The 18,000-nt window shown below is 38.4% G+C and overlaps 1 protein-coding gene across 1 annotated transcript; it reads right to left on the bottom strand.

Moving 5' to 3' along the window:
- Positions 1 to 2: 2 nt before the first annotated feature.
- On the bottom strand, positions 3 to 8,061 carry LOC145766236 (uncharacterized). The gene is made up of 11 exons (XM_082577905.1): positions 7,919 to 8,061; positions 6,991 to 7,092; positions 6,394 to 6,540; positions 5,804 to 6,080; positions 5,160 to 5,342; positions 4,882 to 5,014; positions 4,364 to 4,508; positions 3,756 to 3,855; positions 2,451 to 2,532; positions 1,695 to 1,881; positions 3 to 1,326 (listed from the first exon to the last, which is right to left on the bottom strand). Exons 1-11 carry the CDS (start codon positions 7,931 to 7,933, stop codon positions 1,198 to 1,200), a joined length of 1,500 nt encoding a protein of 499 aa, XP_082434031.1. The 5' UTR covers positions 7,934 to 8,061; the 3' UTR covers positions 3 to 1,197.
- Positions 8,062 to 18,000: the final 9,939 nt, after the last annotated feature.

Here is an 18,000-nt window from a genome sequence, read left to right as displayed (position 1 = left end):
GATTATCTTACAAACTGTGTTATGCCACAAGCAGGCGCTGTCCCCACAAAAATGGTTCCATCACATCAGAATGCACAAGCCAGCATTCATAACAAGTAGGTTAGATAATTAGATATGCTACGCCATACAATAGTTAGACAGATCTCTTCGCTGGCCCAACGTGTAACGTATCATCATTTAGACGTAACAGAAGTGAAGGATGGAAAATTGACGAAATCAGCGAGACGTTTGGCACTTCTTGCTATTCGCACCTTTACTGCTTGTCCAGGCAACATAAACGATTATATTATCATGCGCGAAAAAACTGAAGGTTCGAAAAAGGCCTGCACGATATAACAAATCAGATAGCAAATCCGTCATTTTTATATTGATTCAACGTTTGCAGACGTTGAAACTAGGTAGTCATGGTAGAACAAACTTTGACAAAGTGTCACATTAAAGTACAATGAACATTACAAACAACATTGAGTACAATGAACTTAGCACGTTACAAAACAACAAATGACATTTGAAAAGTATAAAAACGACGACTGCAACTCGCTTGACTTGACCACGCAATGCAAGCATGGATAAAAATTGTTACACGATTACTACAAACTGCGTAAAAAATATTAACAGACCCGTGCAAACTATTTCTAATGATTTTATATTTGAAGTTCAGAGAGGTAAGTGCCATACATTAGCAGACCACATTCGTGAGTGATAAATAGCTTTGTTTGAAGCTTATACGAAAGATATCTTGTATCCTTTTTCAAAAGATAGCTTTGCAACGTTGTAAGTTATTTAAATGACGCAGAAACACTCGATTATTTTCAATTCATCATGAGCTTTCACTGCATGGGTAAAAAAAGTTGGTACGGTAAGACCGTTGGAAAGATAATTTGGGCCCAATAATGCACTATATATCCAAAGAATACGCTGTGGTGTCTTCAAGTATCCACCCCCTGAAAAGGCACCTCCTGTCGACGCCACTGGGAATCCTTGATATCAACGCACAAAAGCTTCTTTGACTATTTCAAGTTGCAGTAAATCGTTAAGTCAAATCAAAATATTTCAAAAATCACACAACAAATTTGAATGTTCCGTCAGCGCACACAAACCCTCTTGGAGTCTGATTGCTCCAAAGACACGGTACTCATCAGAAGGGATGGTGAGATATCAAGACAGCGAACAAACACATTCCTTAAGCTGTTGAAGTCAGTGATTGTCTCGGCTCCTTCTACCAACGGACCCGATGAATTCTTCGACACTTTCCGTTCCAACCGACGTCATCTTGTAACTTACGCTTTTACGTCGACGTAGATTATGCCCTCCAATCACAACGCCCTAAAAATGGCGGGAATAAGTCAATTTAAATTTGAGTGTTTACTCTTGAGTTCTTTTTACTGAGCATTGAGGAGTACTAAAGCGGAACCTGTGCACTCAGTTTAGCAAGCTATAGCCGTAAGAAGGGCGGTAGGCATTGCTGTCTAAAGCAGCGTACTGTATATAATCGTGAGAGAAATTAAGGGCTATATAGTCGAAGGGATGTCACCCCCCAATCGACGGCTCGCCCTTGGATGAACCATTAAATAAAATTTGCATCGCAATAGATTAAATCTACTTTAAAGTTTAAGCCAAACTTAATGTGAGTATATCGTATATATAATAAATTACGTAACAATTCAAAAGCTAATATTGACTGATATAACTACCTCAGTTTCAATTACGCTTTCGTTCAGCTTTTCGAGAATGGAGTAGGTTGAAGAAATACTTGATCGTCGAGAACCGTTAGATGGCGTGGAAGATCTTCTGAATGACGTAATCCTTGTAGAAAAGCTTTTCGAAACAGATGAACGTCCACTTCCCCCGGTCGTGTAGCTAGAGAAGGACGACTCTGAACTACAAACCAGTAGACCACATATCAAGGGATATACTGTACACTACAATCAAATTCAATTCTTGGAGGTCACACTGTTATGTCGATTTTCTGTCACAAAACATAAAAAGAACGTACCAACAAGAACGTTTGTATAAAAAAAACTAGCTCAGCAAAACGTTGCTTTACAACAACATGGCATCTGCAACTGAAAGAAAACTTTCTGCCATTCATTCCGGAATGAGCCTGGAGCCTTTTAACATCATACAGGATGAAGATGTTTTAAGAGCTGGAGTTGCGAGTGGATGGTCGTGGGAAACAATGAAGACCCAACAATTATTATTATTTCTGTTGTTGAGGCAGGGTATGAAAACGATTGCGACACGTCGAGGTGGTTCCCGTCTTCCTTAGTAATGGGGACGTCACCGGATCAAAACTGGACTACTACGAAGGGAGCCTCATGGCTGCAAAGTCATTTTCAAATCAAGAAATTGATTGGAAATACAACTGCGGTTCTTTCAAATGCTTCCGTAACTCCGGAGGGCAAAAACAACGTTTGTGTTGAGCCGGCCAAGAGACCCATCGTACCAACCTGCCGTCATCAGCAACAAATGTCTTGTCATCATCAGAATCGTAGGGTTGAACCGATGACGTATCATTCACTGTGGGCAAGGCTGTAAAAAAAGTTGTAACACTTCAAGTTAAATGCTTATAACTTTCCTCTTGTGGCTAAGGAGTAGACTAAGCTGTCATTTGTGCTAAATTGCTCGTGTAGTCACAAGAACGCAATAAATTTATATTTAGACTGGTGAACAGTCTCTTACACTGTTACTCATACTATATTGAACGTAATAATGACCAATTCTGTGGAGTCTAGCGGTTCGTGTCATCGATTGTCAGCATTATCTAAATCAAGTCTTTTGATTCATGTCATCCATTGTTGGTCACACAAAGTGATCGCGTCGGTGACGGTAATTCGAGATACACACAGTAACAATATTGACAACATCATCCCTAACCCAAAGGTTTTGCAGCTTGGGGGAGTTTTAGATTTAAACTTTATGCAAAAGAAAACTACCCCAGTTTGTGATCAACAAGGAAACAAACAATTATGTGGAGGACAACGCTCTTAGTTGAGTACGGTATAGGAGTAGTACAAACTGGATGGATCAGAACATCTGCCAGTGAGTGTATTTGAAACAAAGAAACCCGCGGGTGAACAACTGGAAACGTTGCCAAACTTAGCACGTTGATTTTATTGAAAGGCATCTCAGCGAGCAAATTAGTTCTTTTCTACATCGAATCGACAGCTGCAGACGTTGAGCCGAAATCACGAAGTAGGTCTGTGCTGGTTAGGATAGGACAAGCAGTGCTTGACAATCTCATTATCTTTGTGAAGTGTAAACAATATAAGTCCGTCCAGCCGTGCATCTTGCAAGCGCAAAGATGTAACACTTCGTTACTCCGCTGAACAATATTGCAAAACTCGATGCAAAAGAAAATTGCCCTAGATTGTGATCAATCAGAAATGAATGAACAAGAAGGACATAGCTCTTATTGTATTGTGTATTTTGTGTCACTTTTGTGTTTTGTTTTTTGATAAATAAACAATTGATTCATCACTTGATTACGGTATTGAATTAGATTAGTTAATTAGTTATTGTCCAAACTGTGTGAATTGCAGCATCTGTTAGTTTATTTGAAACAAAGAAACCCGCGAAAAACAGCTGAAGCACATTTGACTCGGCTGGAGTGCATCTCAGCGGGCAAATTAGTTCTTTTTTTCATCGATCGACGCCCGTAAACGTTGAATCAAAAGAAGGACATCTATGAAGTGAAAACTATCTCAGTCCTTCTTGCAAGCGCATCTGCAACACTTTATCGCTCAGTTGCTTACCAGGATTATATGACGTCACAACGATGGCAGATGTATTGGTGTCATCGTGAGAATCACGACCGAGGAGAGCGTTCCCGTTCATCTCGCACACAGCCGTGCTCTGCATGAAACAAAAAGTGAAGTCAAAACAGTTGTGATAACTGCACAACCTAAATTCCATTACAGTTTTGTTTGGCCATAATGTCAAATGTTTTGACTTTAAGTTTTAAACAAAGTGACTCAGTGAGGGGGATTCAAATTTGTGTCCTACGGATCCTCACTTTGACGTCATGCCACAAGCCTATTACGGTACATTAAAAACCAATATAAATTAAACCTATGTCACTGAGTGAACTTGTGGCACTGCAGTCTGCCAGCACAATCTCACAGCGAGGGTACACTACAGTGGCTTGCTATCATGTTTGTACAGGGCGGGGTGTGGACGAAATTGGCCTAATAGCCACTGGAAAGGTGTATATCTATTTCAGTCGTCCTGGAAACAGGGGAATTCCGATTATAATGAAACCAGGCCATACTCATTACAGAGTATTGTTCAATCCTCGTTCAGTCTCCTTGTTATAAGGTGACAGTAGAAGTCGAACCAAGGACCTATGAACAGTTGAACACACCTCAGTAAAGAGCTTGGTAGGCGTAGTAGCGCCTTGTGTGAATGAATGGACCCTGCTTTGTTCCTTCAGGAAAGTTTGAAGCTCCGCGTTCTGACGTTTGATGTCGGTCAACAAACTGTAGTTTATTTTGTTGTAGTCTTTATACCTGCCAGAGGACAAAACATCAGTTAATCTCAAAACAATTTGCAAAATCTTGAATAATAATTTGAGATTGAATTAGTCGACTTTTTCTTGAAATCGAATATAAATATTTAACCGCGAGATTTGAAAAGATTTGAGATCAAAAGTTATCGAGACAGACTCTAACATGCCCACCATCATCAAAACACTCGTGGTTTTGCTGAGAAGTGGGCGTGACTGATTGGCAATTCCAGTACGACGAGCAATTTTTAACACTCCTATGAAAAAATTCACCATGTATTCACAAAAGGGAAAATAACTACGTCATTGTTTGGTGACCTCACAAATATGTTTAGTGACGTATACAGGATGAAAACCCATTCAGTGTAAGTCCTCACCTGCAGATACAAACTCCCATGAGCACCACGGCAAGGAAGGTGCACACCTTTCGACAGAGCCAGATATCGCGGTACACCGTCTCTGGCAGCACTGTGCTGTCGATAAATATCGCTTGGTCGGTCGATGACGGAGCTGAAAGGGAGCGATTGATTAGTCGACCCTTAATCGGAAACGCCGCGGTCTTTTAAAAACTAGGATTTTTACAGCTTCGACAGAAGGCGCAAACTGAGTGATTATACAACACATCATTATTATTATAAAATAATTAAAGGAATACCTAGATGATAATGGACGACAGCTTTTTCAGTGAAGAAATTGACGGTGATAAGAACAAAGAGCCAGACGCGCGCGGACGAAGTTCTCGGGGTGGAAGTGAGAACGTAGGCGAGTAGAGACGTTCCGATGTAGAAGCCGAAAGTATAGATGCTTGTGAATTCGCCAAGGACGGTTTTCTGCAAAGCTGAAAGCTAGATTGCATGGGGTTACTGAAACAATACTTAGAAAAACTGCGGCAAAATCAAAAATTGAACAGTGCAAAACAAAGCTAGCGCAAAAAGACTACTTTACAACAACAAGTTTAGGGAGAGTGACTTAAGGCTAAGTAGATCATCATTATCATCGAGTTTTGTATTTCAACGTACAGGTTTTACGGGATTAACAGGTTTCACGGCTCTCTCAAGGTGTCCATACCAGCGGAATAAGATCGATGTCAGCAAGACTTAGTCGATTCAGCAAATGAGGGAAAGCATTGAAGTAAAGAAGAACAGCGGACACGAAGACTAATATGTCAGTTCGCTGCTTTCTGTCTGTTGCCTCGCATTTATAATCGCAGTGTACTATATGTTGTTGCAATGGGTGCAAATAAAAACATGATTATTAATTATATTAAAACAAGCGATGTGCACAGACAATCACTGATACCTGCAACTCTGTCAAAAACTTCAGCAAACAACTCCCTTTGTTCACGAATAACTGCCTTTGTCTCTTCATGGGAGCGCTGAGACTCTACGACGGATCGCAGCATGTTCTCGCGAAGTTGTCGCTCGTGTTTTAAGAGTTCCTCTTGGTTTTGCAGAGACAAGTTCTGTTGTTTCACCATTTCCTTGGCAATTAAAGAACTCTCTTCCAAGGTAATGGCTACCTCGGCAGAATTGTCAGCCAGCTTAGAAATTGTGTTCTCTGTTGCTTCGTGCCAAACCTAAAGAAGAACTAGAAAGTTGAAACTACCCAAACAGCAAAATCTGTCATTTTTAAATTGATTCAATATCTGCAAACGTTCGTTTTGTTGCCTGGACAGTATGACTAACTATAACAAATACACTGCAAATAATCAGAACTGAACCAATTCAAAGCACAGGAAACTACTAATAGAAAAAATGATTAGAAAATAAAATAGAGTGGGCAAACCAAAAACTACATTAGAGACTGGACAGGACTTTATCACAAAATTGCAATTAAAAAATCTCATTACAAGAAGTAATCTTATGATGATTAAATCAACAAAACTGTACTTGGCTTTGCAAATGGAAGCATATCTGTTGTGTATGAGTGAAAAACTCGGTGTACGCGTTGAAAGCAGAATCTTTGAGCGAGTCTTCATTTGTACACAATGACATGGGTTGGTGTGGTTTGCATTCCGGAATGTTCCTCCCAGCACTCTGAAAAGTATCATTTTCACAATGACTGAAAAACTATACAAAACTAAATATATTGTGCATGTTGCTGATTAATTGCTGCAATGATAAAAATTTAAGCCACTTCATCAATAAAGTATATCTCACTTGATTATCATTATCCATTCGAGCATGCACGGACATCATTAACATAGTTTCTCACTTAATACGTTAAAGTATTAAGTTGATTGTTTGTTTGTCGTATCCAGGCTTACACCCAGTGGTTGAAGATTTAGATTAAGTGGACGGGAAGGCAAGGAAGCCAATCTTCGTGTCCTCCTTCAGGCATGCCTTTAAGTGTCCTGCCAAAGACACAGCCGCATGCTCTTGAGCGGTGTCGAAATGGCGCCCTTTCAATTACCGTTCCAGGGCTCTCACCACTCGGCTATGCAGCCAACATTATTTTGTTGAGGATTTCAGACAAAGCTTTATCACCTGTAAGTGGCATCTTGCAAATGAATATGCAATCCTCCTCTGCATTTCATCGGTTAAATCTCGACATCCGACTTTGAGTTGCTCCAATGCTTTTGTCCAACACTGCTCCATGCAAGAAGAAAATAAGTAACTCATTCAATACATATAATAATATGTATTGAATAATACACAGCAAGTTTATATCAGGCAAATTATAAAGGCACAAATGTTGCAAATCCTGTGACTTACAACATGGACCACTGTGATACTGGCATGAAAATTGCTTGTGAAATAATGTCAATAAGGTACAGTACTTCTGCTACATACATACATGTATTTCACTTAAACTAATCCATATAAAAATAACTTTGTTGTCTTTGTTGCCAAGAAATTACAAATTTAAATTAAGCAAACAGGAAAGCATGAATACCACTCTTCATCTCCATGTGCATGAAAATGTCTTGCCAAGACATAGTTGCATGCTCTTGGTATGTGTCTTTCGACTATTGTGCAAATGGAGTCATGCAATTGACATCAATATTGTTAATGACCGACCAATCATAACCAACTAAAATAAAAAAGGAAGTGGCTATTTTTCCTCACTTAATGCCATGGTTACAATCAGGTGTTGCCAGAGTTAGGATTAAAGTTAGGAAGGGTTAAGGTAAGGGTTAGAGTTAGGAATGAGATTAGGGTTTTGATCTTTGCCATGACTAAACAAATTTTCAAAATACAAGTTTTTGTTTTCAACAGCTTTAAACTTTTCTCAAATTAGGGCAGAATTCCTTTTCTGGCAACACTATTGAGGCTATTATTACACTATATAGTGTAAATACAGCCACAGCCAATAAAAAAATTGAAGTGCAACAAACTTGTAAAAATTTTTAATGACCTTTCATTTTATAGTTGTTTCTATGAAAGTGGATAAAGTTCATTAAAAAACTATTACCTGTCCATATTTCATGTGTTTGGCCTGTTGATGAATTCTCTGTAATTGTTGCTGTGCAACATCAGAATTAATGTCGGATTGCACTTCTAGCTTTGATGCAGAAGAGTACACAATAAAAATTAAAACAACAAAACCGTAACATAATTTCAACATCATTAAAATATATACAACTAAAAAAACAAAAGTTCTACAAAGAAATTATCTGATTGACTATTTTATTATATTCATTATTCAATATACCAGTGCGCAATGCGAATGCCGAAAACTGATTTTTAAGCTCATTTCTCTCTCGAGTAAGCTCTAAGTCTAATGTTCGCCTTTTTTGCTTCTACCTTTTTTCAGACCCCGGCTATGTTATGGAAAGTGATATTGCTTTGATGGTCAGAAATAAAAAAACATGATGATAATCTTTTCCAGTTTTTCTTGGATTCACTTGAATAATTCTAACACATAAGTCATTTTAAAAGTAGGGAGATGGTACTTTAAACAGGCACTGTTGAAAAAGATTTGATAACTGCCGTGCTTCTGCTAGGGGAAGGTAGATAGTTGAAAGGAATGGAACATTTCACAGGTGCAACTTAGTTTGTACCCTGAACAGTTTGTACTCTCAGTTCATACCCTGAAAAGACCGAGAGAAAAAAATTAAAAAAAGCCGAAGTCGCTGATCGCAGTTTAATAGCACAAAGCCAAACTCGCTGATCGGAGTTTCCGCAAACAAACTCGAGGGTTAGGGTTAGCGGAAACTGCGAAAAAATATTTGCGGAAACTGCGATCAGCGAAGGTTAGAGCATAGATTACTCTATGGTTAGGGTAAAGGTTAGCGGAAACTGCGGTTAGCAGAAACTGCAAAACTGCAGAAAAATGTTTGCGGAAACTGCAATCAGCAAAGGTTAGGGTTAGAGCATAGATTACTTACTCTATGGTTAGGGTAAAGGTTAGCGGAAACTGCGATCAGCGAAGGTTAGGGTTAGAGAGCATAGATTACTCTATGGTTATTGGTTAGTTAGGGTAAGCGAAAACTACGAAAAAATGTTTGCGGAAACTGCGATCAGCGAAGGTTAGGGTTAGAGCATAGATTAGTCTATGGTTAGGGTTAGCGGAAACTGCGGAAAAATGTTTGCGGAAACTGCGATGAGCGAGGATTAGCGTTAGAGTAAGGTTAGGGTTAACGGAAACTGCGATCAGCGATTTCGACATTGTGCTATCTTTCTCTCGATCTTTTCAGGGGGAAAATTTTAAAATGTTTGCAGAAACTGCGATCAGCGACTTCCGCTTTTTTTTATTTTTTCTCTCGATCTTTTCAGGGTACGAACTGTTCAGGGTACGAACTAGGTTGCATCCACATCAGGGTTGGAAAAAATCATGATTTTTTTAAAAAAATCAAAAAAATCGGATTTTTTTGATTTAAATCGGATTTTTTTGATTTAAATCAGATTTTTTTGATTTTTTTCTATATAAAAAAGCGTCGAGTCTACTTGGGGGAAGAGATCATTTTAGTAAGATAGCAGAATTATTTTTAACCCCTTGATTGATTGAAAGGCTTTGCTTTGCAAGTGTTTAATCATTGTTATTATCATATTGTAGGCCAGCCTGTCTGGGTCTGCTACTATTCAGTGAGTCCGATTCGGTTAGTCCGATTCGGTGAGTTCCTAACCTCTAACCCCTAACCCTAATCTCTAACCCCTAACCCTAAAACGGCAATGATAAATAGGCTACGGTACCCAATAATTAAAAAAAAAATTGAAAAAATCCCCCGTTAAGGGGTCAGACTCACCGAATCGGACTCACCGAAACGGGCCATTCCGAGCCTGTCTATTGCACATGGGTGTGATATGTTGCTTTATACTAAATCATAATGTGCATATCGAGATTGAGGTACGTCTCAGACTGTCATCTCACTGCACTAAGATCTTTCCTTACGTTTGAGCACACATCACTTTGCTTTTTTGCTCAACTGATGCATAGCCTACAACCAGACTTTTCGCAAAGAAAGTTTACCGGTGTAATATAATTATGTTACCGACGTACCATACCAAAACAATAAAAGTTCAGATGACACAAAATTGCAGTTTATTTTGCATTGAGAAGTTTGTACATAAATACAAGCTCGCCAGCTTTTGCAGTGCCCAATCGATTTCGAACTTCTGATTGAACCAGACCAAAAGTGGAAAAAACTCGCTCAAAAAACTATGTTTAGTGAACAACACCGTTTGTGAACTGCCAAGTAAACTAAGTTGCCTTTTAAAGCATGCATAGCCTATATAGTTCAGGCCCTTAGGGGCAAAAATGAGCATCTTTAGGCTAAACGTGTTACACGTTGTTTTTTTGCATTTTTTTGTAGCTGATGAATCTAACTTCAATTTTAGTGGGTGCCGCAACTTTTTGGGTCACGTGATCACCCCCAAATCGGGGATTCCCCCCAAGTCAATTTTGAGCTCTTTTCACGGCATTTTTATGCAATTAGATACGTTATTTTTTTACATTTGGACTGACTGCCACTACAAAATACACGAGATAAAAATCGCACAAAATTATGTTATTAATGACGTCATTGTGACGTCATGTATTAATTTTTGCTTGTTTTTTTCTTATTGTAGTCGCTTGTTTGTTGTTGGTGTTACTTTTTTGGTTACAATAAGTTACCAATGGTTTTTCAACTGATTTGATTAGTATTGAGTGTCAGTACTAACATATTCAAAATCTTAAGGAATCCAACTTCCGGAAAGTGGTTATTTTCAAGATGGCCGCTAAACCATTGAACAAAACAGTAAATTGACCATAACTCGGCCATCATATGACCAAAACATGTAGTTTTGGTGTCTGTATCTAGGTTTTTATACCCTGTGAAGTCAATGAGACTATTCTCAGAATTGTTGAATTATCTGATAGCCTATAAATTCAATATGGCCATCCAAGATGGCCGCCAAACCATTAAAATAACAGTAAATTGACCATAACTAGGTCATCATATGACCAAAACATGTAGTTTTGGTGTCTATATCTAGGTTTTTATACCCTGTAAAGTCAATGAAACCATTCTCAGAATTGTTAAATCATCTGATGGCCTATAAATTCAACATGGCAATCCAAGATGGCCGCCAAACCATTAAAATAACATAGTAAATTGACCATAACTAGGTCATCGTATCACCAAAACATGTAGTTTTGGTGTCTATATCTAGGTTATTATACCCTGTGAAGTCAATGAGACTATTCTCAGAATTGTTGAATTATCTGATAGCCTATAAATTCAATATGGCCATCCAAGATGGCCGCTAAACCATTAAAATAATAGTAAATTGACCATAACTAGGTCATCCTATGACCAAAACATGTAGTTTTGGTGTCTATATCTAGGTTTTTATACCCTGTAAAGTCAATGAAACCATTCTCAGAATTGTTAATTCATCTGATAGCCTATAAATTCAATATGGCAATCCAAGATGGCCGCTAAACCATTAAAATAACATAGTAAATTGAACATAACTAGGTCATCATATGACCAAAACATGTAGTTTTGATGTCTATATCTAGGTTTGTATACCCTGTGAAGTCAATGAGACTATTGTCAGAATTGTTGAATTATCTGATAGCCTATAAATTCAATATGGCAAACCAAGATGGCTGCCAAACCATTAAAATGACAGTAAATTGACCATAACTAGGTTATCATATGACCAAAACGTGTAGTTTTGGTGTCTATATCTAGGTTTTTATACCTTGTGAAGTCAATGAGACCATTCTCAGAATTGTTAAATTATCTGATAGCCTATAAATTCAATATGGCAATCCAAGATGGCTGCCAAAACAATTAAAAATGTACAATAACAATGTATTGTTTATTAATAAACCCGGTAAATTTCTATGTGTATTTGGGTTAACTGAGCAGGCATAAAGAGCTCATACGATGTGGTCATGTAGACTCTTGACATAATCAGCGTAAAGAAAGCAAATGGATCAAGTATTACTAATGCTCATCGCTGTGACTCTCGATGTCATCGTCTGTAATTATGTGACTGCTGTATGGACACATGAACCAGTTTGGCATGGTCCACATCCAGCATGGTATGGTAGCACATATCTCCGGCAACTACAGTGAGGTGAACACGATTCGCAATTGCAGTGATCACTTTCAGTAGGTTGTCCGGGGCAGCTTTCATGTTCGTCATGATTGGAACCATCTGATTATTGTCTACTTTCCATCCCCAGTCTAGAGCAGTGGTCTCCAACCTGTGGGTCGCGACCCCAAGTGGGGTCGCCTTAATTTTTCCTGGGGTCTCCAAAACTCACCATATTGAATTTATTACCGAAAAAAAAAGACTACGATGCTAGTTTAGATTAACTTTTTGTTATTCATGGTGACTCTAGAACGAGCGAATAGTTATTTATGCAGGTGTAGTGTGCAGACATTTCATCGGTTGTTTTTGGTTTGCTTTGCAGTTAGTAATGGTAATTTGTAGCTAGTAAGTATAGCTAAATATTATACAAAAATTGCAGCAAAAAATACCATAAAAAAATGCTATGACGAGGCTTTTTTAAAACTTGGTTTTACTGATTCAAATCGCAAACCAAAGTGTCATAAAGTTCTCGCAGAAGAATCGATGAAGAAAAATAAACTTAAACGTCATTTTGAAAAAAAATCATCCAGGCTGCTTGCATGGATAAACCATCTGAGTTTTTTTAACGTAAATTGCAATCTCTTGAATTCAATTTCACTATCAGTAAAACGTAGGATTGAAGATATGTCCAATGACGTTCTTGACCAAATTGAAATCATCGCATTAACAGTGCAAATTAAATGTTGAAACAAATTGACAATTTTGTGTTCGTGAAATCACGTTCATGTGTTATGTAAAACTTCTTAAAAACAATCATTTGGAATACTTTTGTGTAGCCACATTTCTATGTAATTCTGCGAACTTACTCGTATTAAGCCTATTTAGTTTCAGCATTACTTAAAATATTTTTCTCCGTATTGGAAAATTGTTTCTCTGGGCAAGAAACTTTACGATAATTGCCTTTACCCAGTGATCGATTTCGAGTAATGGGTAGTACCAAATTTAAGTCATAAGTAGAGTAGACAACCGGAAACAGACATTGCCGTCGGCTGCAGCGTGGGTCAGGTGTACGTCGGAAGGCGTACAGCGATGCATAGCGCTCAAGTCGCTTTCTCTCAATGCAGTATAAAGATAAGAAAAATAAACAAAAACAAAAATGGGGTCTCATGTAAATGCTGATTTCGTTTTCGCTTAAATTGGGGTCGCTTCTTAAAAAGGTTGGAGACCACTGGTCTAGAGCATCCATACCATCGTCAGTAGCCTACCCATCCTGACCATAATCTGGTAGTAAACTCTGAGGCAGTGGAATTTGGTAAAGGATGATGTAGGTGGCAAGCGTTCAGGGTGAACAAAGGATTTGGCTGTTTTAATTTTCTTGACCAATGTATTGTATCGCTGTGTTTCTAGGTTACTACTGCCATCGTTGCCAAACATAACGGTCATAGCTTTGTTTCCAAGATCCTTAATGATGTGGTCTGTCTGATTTGGGAGAATAAAGCAATTTGCACATTCTTTGATTATTGGTTGACTTTTCACTAGTTTCTGGAAAGCGTCTTCTTCCCGATACCAAATATCCTTGACGTTGAATCACAACCGGTGAATGCATGAATGAAGAGGAGCTGTAAGCATAATTATGTCTGGTCCGATGATTGCTTTAAGTTTGTTGATGTCGTGTATTTTGGTTGCGTAAGCCTTTTCGGAGTGGAAGTAGAGGTCTTTAATGTCTGGGTCAGTGTCAGCATAGCGTAGTATCAATATTAAAAGGTCCGTGTCTTCACCAATTAAAGCCGTACTATGTCGATGAGGGCTGTCCATCTGCCGTCTTGACGATGTCAACATCTGCATCACCTGGAGCGTTCATCACATTGCAGCTTCTATTCCTCAGTTGAGCAGAAATTAATCCTTCCTTGTTGGAAGCTCGAGGCAAGAACTGCTCCTTCTTTCCAATGAACTGGGTGTCTACAGTAAAGTGAACAACCGGGTGGACGTTCATGCCGCGTCTTTGATGGGTATTGTCTTTGATAGACGGACCACCATATCCATCAAAGACCACCGTTGCTAAGCGATAATGACGAATGGTAAAATCTGCATACGACTGTGCAATAGACCCATAACTGTCTCCAGTTTCCATGGCACTCGATGCAACAAGAACCCTCCATCAAGGAATGTAGTGATCGGTTTTCGAGGCAGATTCTTTCACTACTTCATAATCGGCTGACATCACACTGCGGGCATGTTCTGTGATGGCAGTAGCTATCTGAGGCTTATCTTCTGCAAGAAACAGGGTCTGGATGTTACGTGGCTGTCACAAGTAATACTCGTCTTCCTCTCAACTGGTCTGAGTTTTTGGGAAATGACAGCAACAAAACTGCGTTATATCAACTGGTTCAACAAGCTGTGATAACTTCAGTCGATCCAAACTTGTTTACGATTGTTGTAACATCATTAGATACAGCTCTTAACCCTTAACATACCAAGCGGGGTCTCGTAGGGACCCCAGAGGTGAATTTTTTTTATCTCCCGCCTTACCTATAGCATCATTTTTTCTCTTTATCTTTGTATGTGTCATAAATTTAAGCAAGTTCAGTATAGTGCAACAAAAATTAAAAAATTATTTGAAACATATGCAAAAAAACAACATAACGTTACCTGGGGTCCTGATGGGACCCCCCTTGGTATATTAGGTTACAAATGTTGAATGTTATCCAGCTAACTTCACGCGAAAAATGTCCTTACATTTTGCCAGAGTTTGAGAATTTGATGACAAATCAACATGTGGTCAAAGCAAAGAAAATGCTAAACTTGCAGCTTTTCGCGAAATTTGGGATGGATTTATAGAAAACAGCAAAAAACTTTATAAGCCATTTGAAGAAGTAACGGTAGATGAACAATTAGTCTCTTTCCGAAGGAAATGTCCAATGCGTACATGAAATCAAAACCAGCAAAATATGAAATTAAAGTGTGGGCAGCTGAAGACGTGAAAACCACTTATCTGTATAATCTCCAAGTCTATTCAGGAAAACTTCCTGGAAGTGCACCAGAGAAAATCAAGGACGTCGGATTGTGTGTACTGTGTGGCATGATGAAATCACTGTTTGCAACTGGAAGTGTTACCACAGATAATTTTTTTACATCAGTGCCAACTGCAGAATTTTTGTTCCAGAAAAATATCACCAAGATAGGAACACTGAGCAAACAGTCAGATATTCCTGCAGTTATGGAAGTTGCGAAGGGACTATATGTTTTATCGTCAAACTTTATCTTTTCAGATAAACTGTCAGTTGTAAGCTATGTGACTAAAAAAACAAGACGGTTTGTTTTCTATCTTCTCAGTGTCTTGATGATTCACTGTCTAATGAAGATCACAAGAAACCCAACATGGATACTTGAATATAACTGCACAAAAGGAGGAGTGGATGATGCATACAAGTTGGTGAGTGAATATTCTTGTGCCAAACGAATGTCAAGATGGCCTTTCCGACTTTTTATGAACGTGCTTGACATTGGAGCCCTGAATTCCTATATCACTTTGGTGTTCAAAAACAGAGACTGGAACAGTAGAAAATCTAATCGAGGATATTATTTCTTGATGGAGTTAGGCAAAGAATTGACGTAACCTAATGTCTTGCGCAGAGCATGTAATCCATCTGGTTTTCAGCTTCACATCGTTAGAGCTATTGACGGTATGGGAGTTTCTGAAGCTCGAAACACTGAAGCTTCAAATTTATTCTTAACGTCAAGGCAGCTAGTGAGACGGAAGAGAGGAAGATGTTTTCAATGTTCTTGAAACAACGATAGAAAAGTTAACATTATATGCTCCAAATGCAAACGTTTCGTTTGCGAACAGCACCGAGTCACCAACACAACTGTGACAAGTGCAAAAGAATGTGAAGAAGGAAGATGAATGTGAATGAACTGTGTATGTATGAATATGATCCTTTGTCTAAGTAATTTGTAGAAACACATATTATACTGTATGTGATGCTAAGACTAAAATTTTAGTTTTTATAACACTTGGGGTAAAAACAGGGGTTTGTTGCAATGTCATAAAAATGGCATCTGCTTTACTTACAATTTCAGCAATCTTTCTTTCTTACATTAGCTTTATAAACTGTAATCTAAGTAAGGATGAAGAAAGTAGACTATAAGTTGGCTTGTGCTTTGGTGTGCCGGTATACTGATTGTATGTATTGTGAGAAAACGCAAAACTGGCTTAGCCAATTTGCCGTTTTTCATTTCCAAGGAAGAATGGCACCTTCATCCCCAAACCTGAACCCCCTAGACTTTGGCTTCTCGTCTTACCTGGAGAGCAGGGTTTCGACTAAACACCACCAAAGTTTGGAAGTGCTGAAAGCTAATCTGAAAAAAGAATGAGCCAAAATACCTCAAAGAGTTATTCATGACTCTTGCAGGTCGCTTTCGAAGCGTCTCCGACTTGTTATCGACCCAAATGGCCGACACATTAAGTAAAACTTGTTTTTCCGAAATATTTATTTACTTGACAATAACATTATATGTTTATTACTCATTTATTAGGCTATCTACCATTTGTTAAATACATTTGTTTGAAGTTGTAACGTTAATTATTGATGACCCTGTATATACTGTATACTTTAAGCAATAGAAACGACGGGGTCCTTGGAGGACCCCACCTTGGTAAACGACGTTGGTGAGCGAGGCTTGGTATGTTAAAGGTTAACAATCAAACATTGGACATGTCTGATGTTTCCCCATGTGATCACGAAGAGGCAGACACCCGTATGTTTCTCCATGTGAAACATGGAAAATCCGATGCCATAGTCAAAACAGTAGATACTGATGTGGTAATTATTGCAATTTCGTGTTTTGACAAGTTAGAAATCTGTAAACTATGGGTTGAATTTGGAGTTGGAGAAAAAACTCGCTTCATTCCAATCCATGATATTGTTTCATCTTCACCTCAATCTCAGATGATTTGCGCTTCTTTACCTTTGTTTTATGCTATCACAATCTGTGATACTGTTTCGTCTTCGGAAAAAAAGGCTTGGGATTGTTGGATGCTTAATCTTACCGCAATGTGTGGCTTATTTAACTCTCTGAATTTCTCAAGCTCACCTAGTTCTATAAATGACATACAAAAGTATGTCATAGCTCTTTATGGCAATAGTCCTACTATCACGGATGTAGACGAATGCCGTTATATGATGTTTACCAATGGTTGCACTATTGAAAAGCTGCCACCAACGTCAGCTGCTTTGATGCAACATACACGCAGAGCGATACATCAAGCTGAAATACGGACATCAAGCTGAAATACGGAAATCAAGCCTCGTAAATGTTCAGCAACTACCTTCTCCTTTAGCTTGGGGTTGGAAACATAATGATGCAAATCAGCTTGTTCCGTTTTGTCAGTCTACTTGTGGCTCTCGATGTCCCTGTAAGAAAAAATCCATAAAATGCACAAGTCTTTGTTCATGCGAGTACGAAACATGCAATTCGACCACAAAATATCCAATCCTCTCTGATGTTTCATCTTCAATCCACATTGACGTTTCATCTCCAATCCACAATCATCATTCAAGAAATGCTTTTGACTTTCTAAACTCTATCTTGTAACTTGAAAAAACTTGTCGTACACGATTTTTTTTAATATCAAATTACGTATGGTAGGAATTTAACATCGAAAACCGCTAGTGTTTTCATCTTGAATTAACAGTGTTAAGACTCTGACATTGCATCATCTGGGGTCGTGTATTAATTGGATTTGTAGATCATAATTAGGGCTACATAATTATTTTAAATTTTAAAGTGGCATGACCAAAAGGGAAATTCACCCCTGTTAGCTGCTCTTCTGGTTATTCCCTTGATGACGTCGTTATTGCGTCATACTGTACTGGAATTATTGTTATTGCTTGCAATTGTAAAATTTTAAGCATTTGCAAAACTAATAATGAGAGTATTTGATCGCTTTTTTCGGAATAAACTTACCTTTGGTTCCTGAATTTGAAGTTGTCTAGTTTTAATAATGTAATGATGACGTCATAA

This window comes from Aplidium turbinatum, chromosome 3 (genome assembly GCF_918807975.1).
Source record: "Aplidium turbinatum chromosome 3, kaAplTurb1.1, whole genome shotgun sequence".
NCBI lineage: Eukaryota > Metazoa > Chordata > Ascidiacea > Aplousobranchia > Polyclinidae > Aplidium > Aplidium turbinatum.
This window is presented reverse-complemented; position numbering and strand designations above follow the sequence as displayed.

Excerpts from the sequence above, each read along its gene's own strand:
- LOC145766236 (XM_082577905.1), bottom strand. Across the intron at positions 5,015-5,159 it reads TGTCGTCCATTATCATCTAG|CTCCGTCATCGACCGACCAA; the intron begins GTATTCCTTTAA and ends GCTCCCTTTCAG. Across the intron at positions 1,882-2,450 it reads TTTGTTGCTGATGACGGCAG|TTCAGAGTCGTCCTTCTCTA; the intron begins GTTGGTACGATG and ends ACTGGTTTGTAG.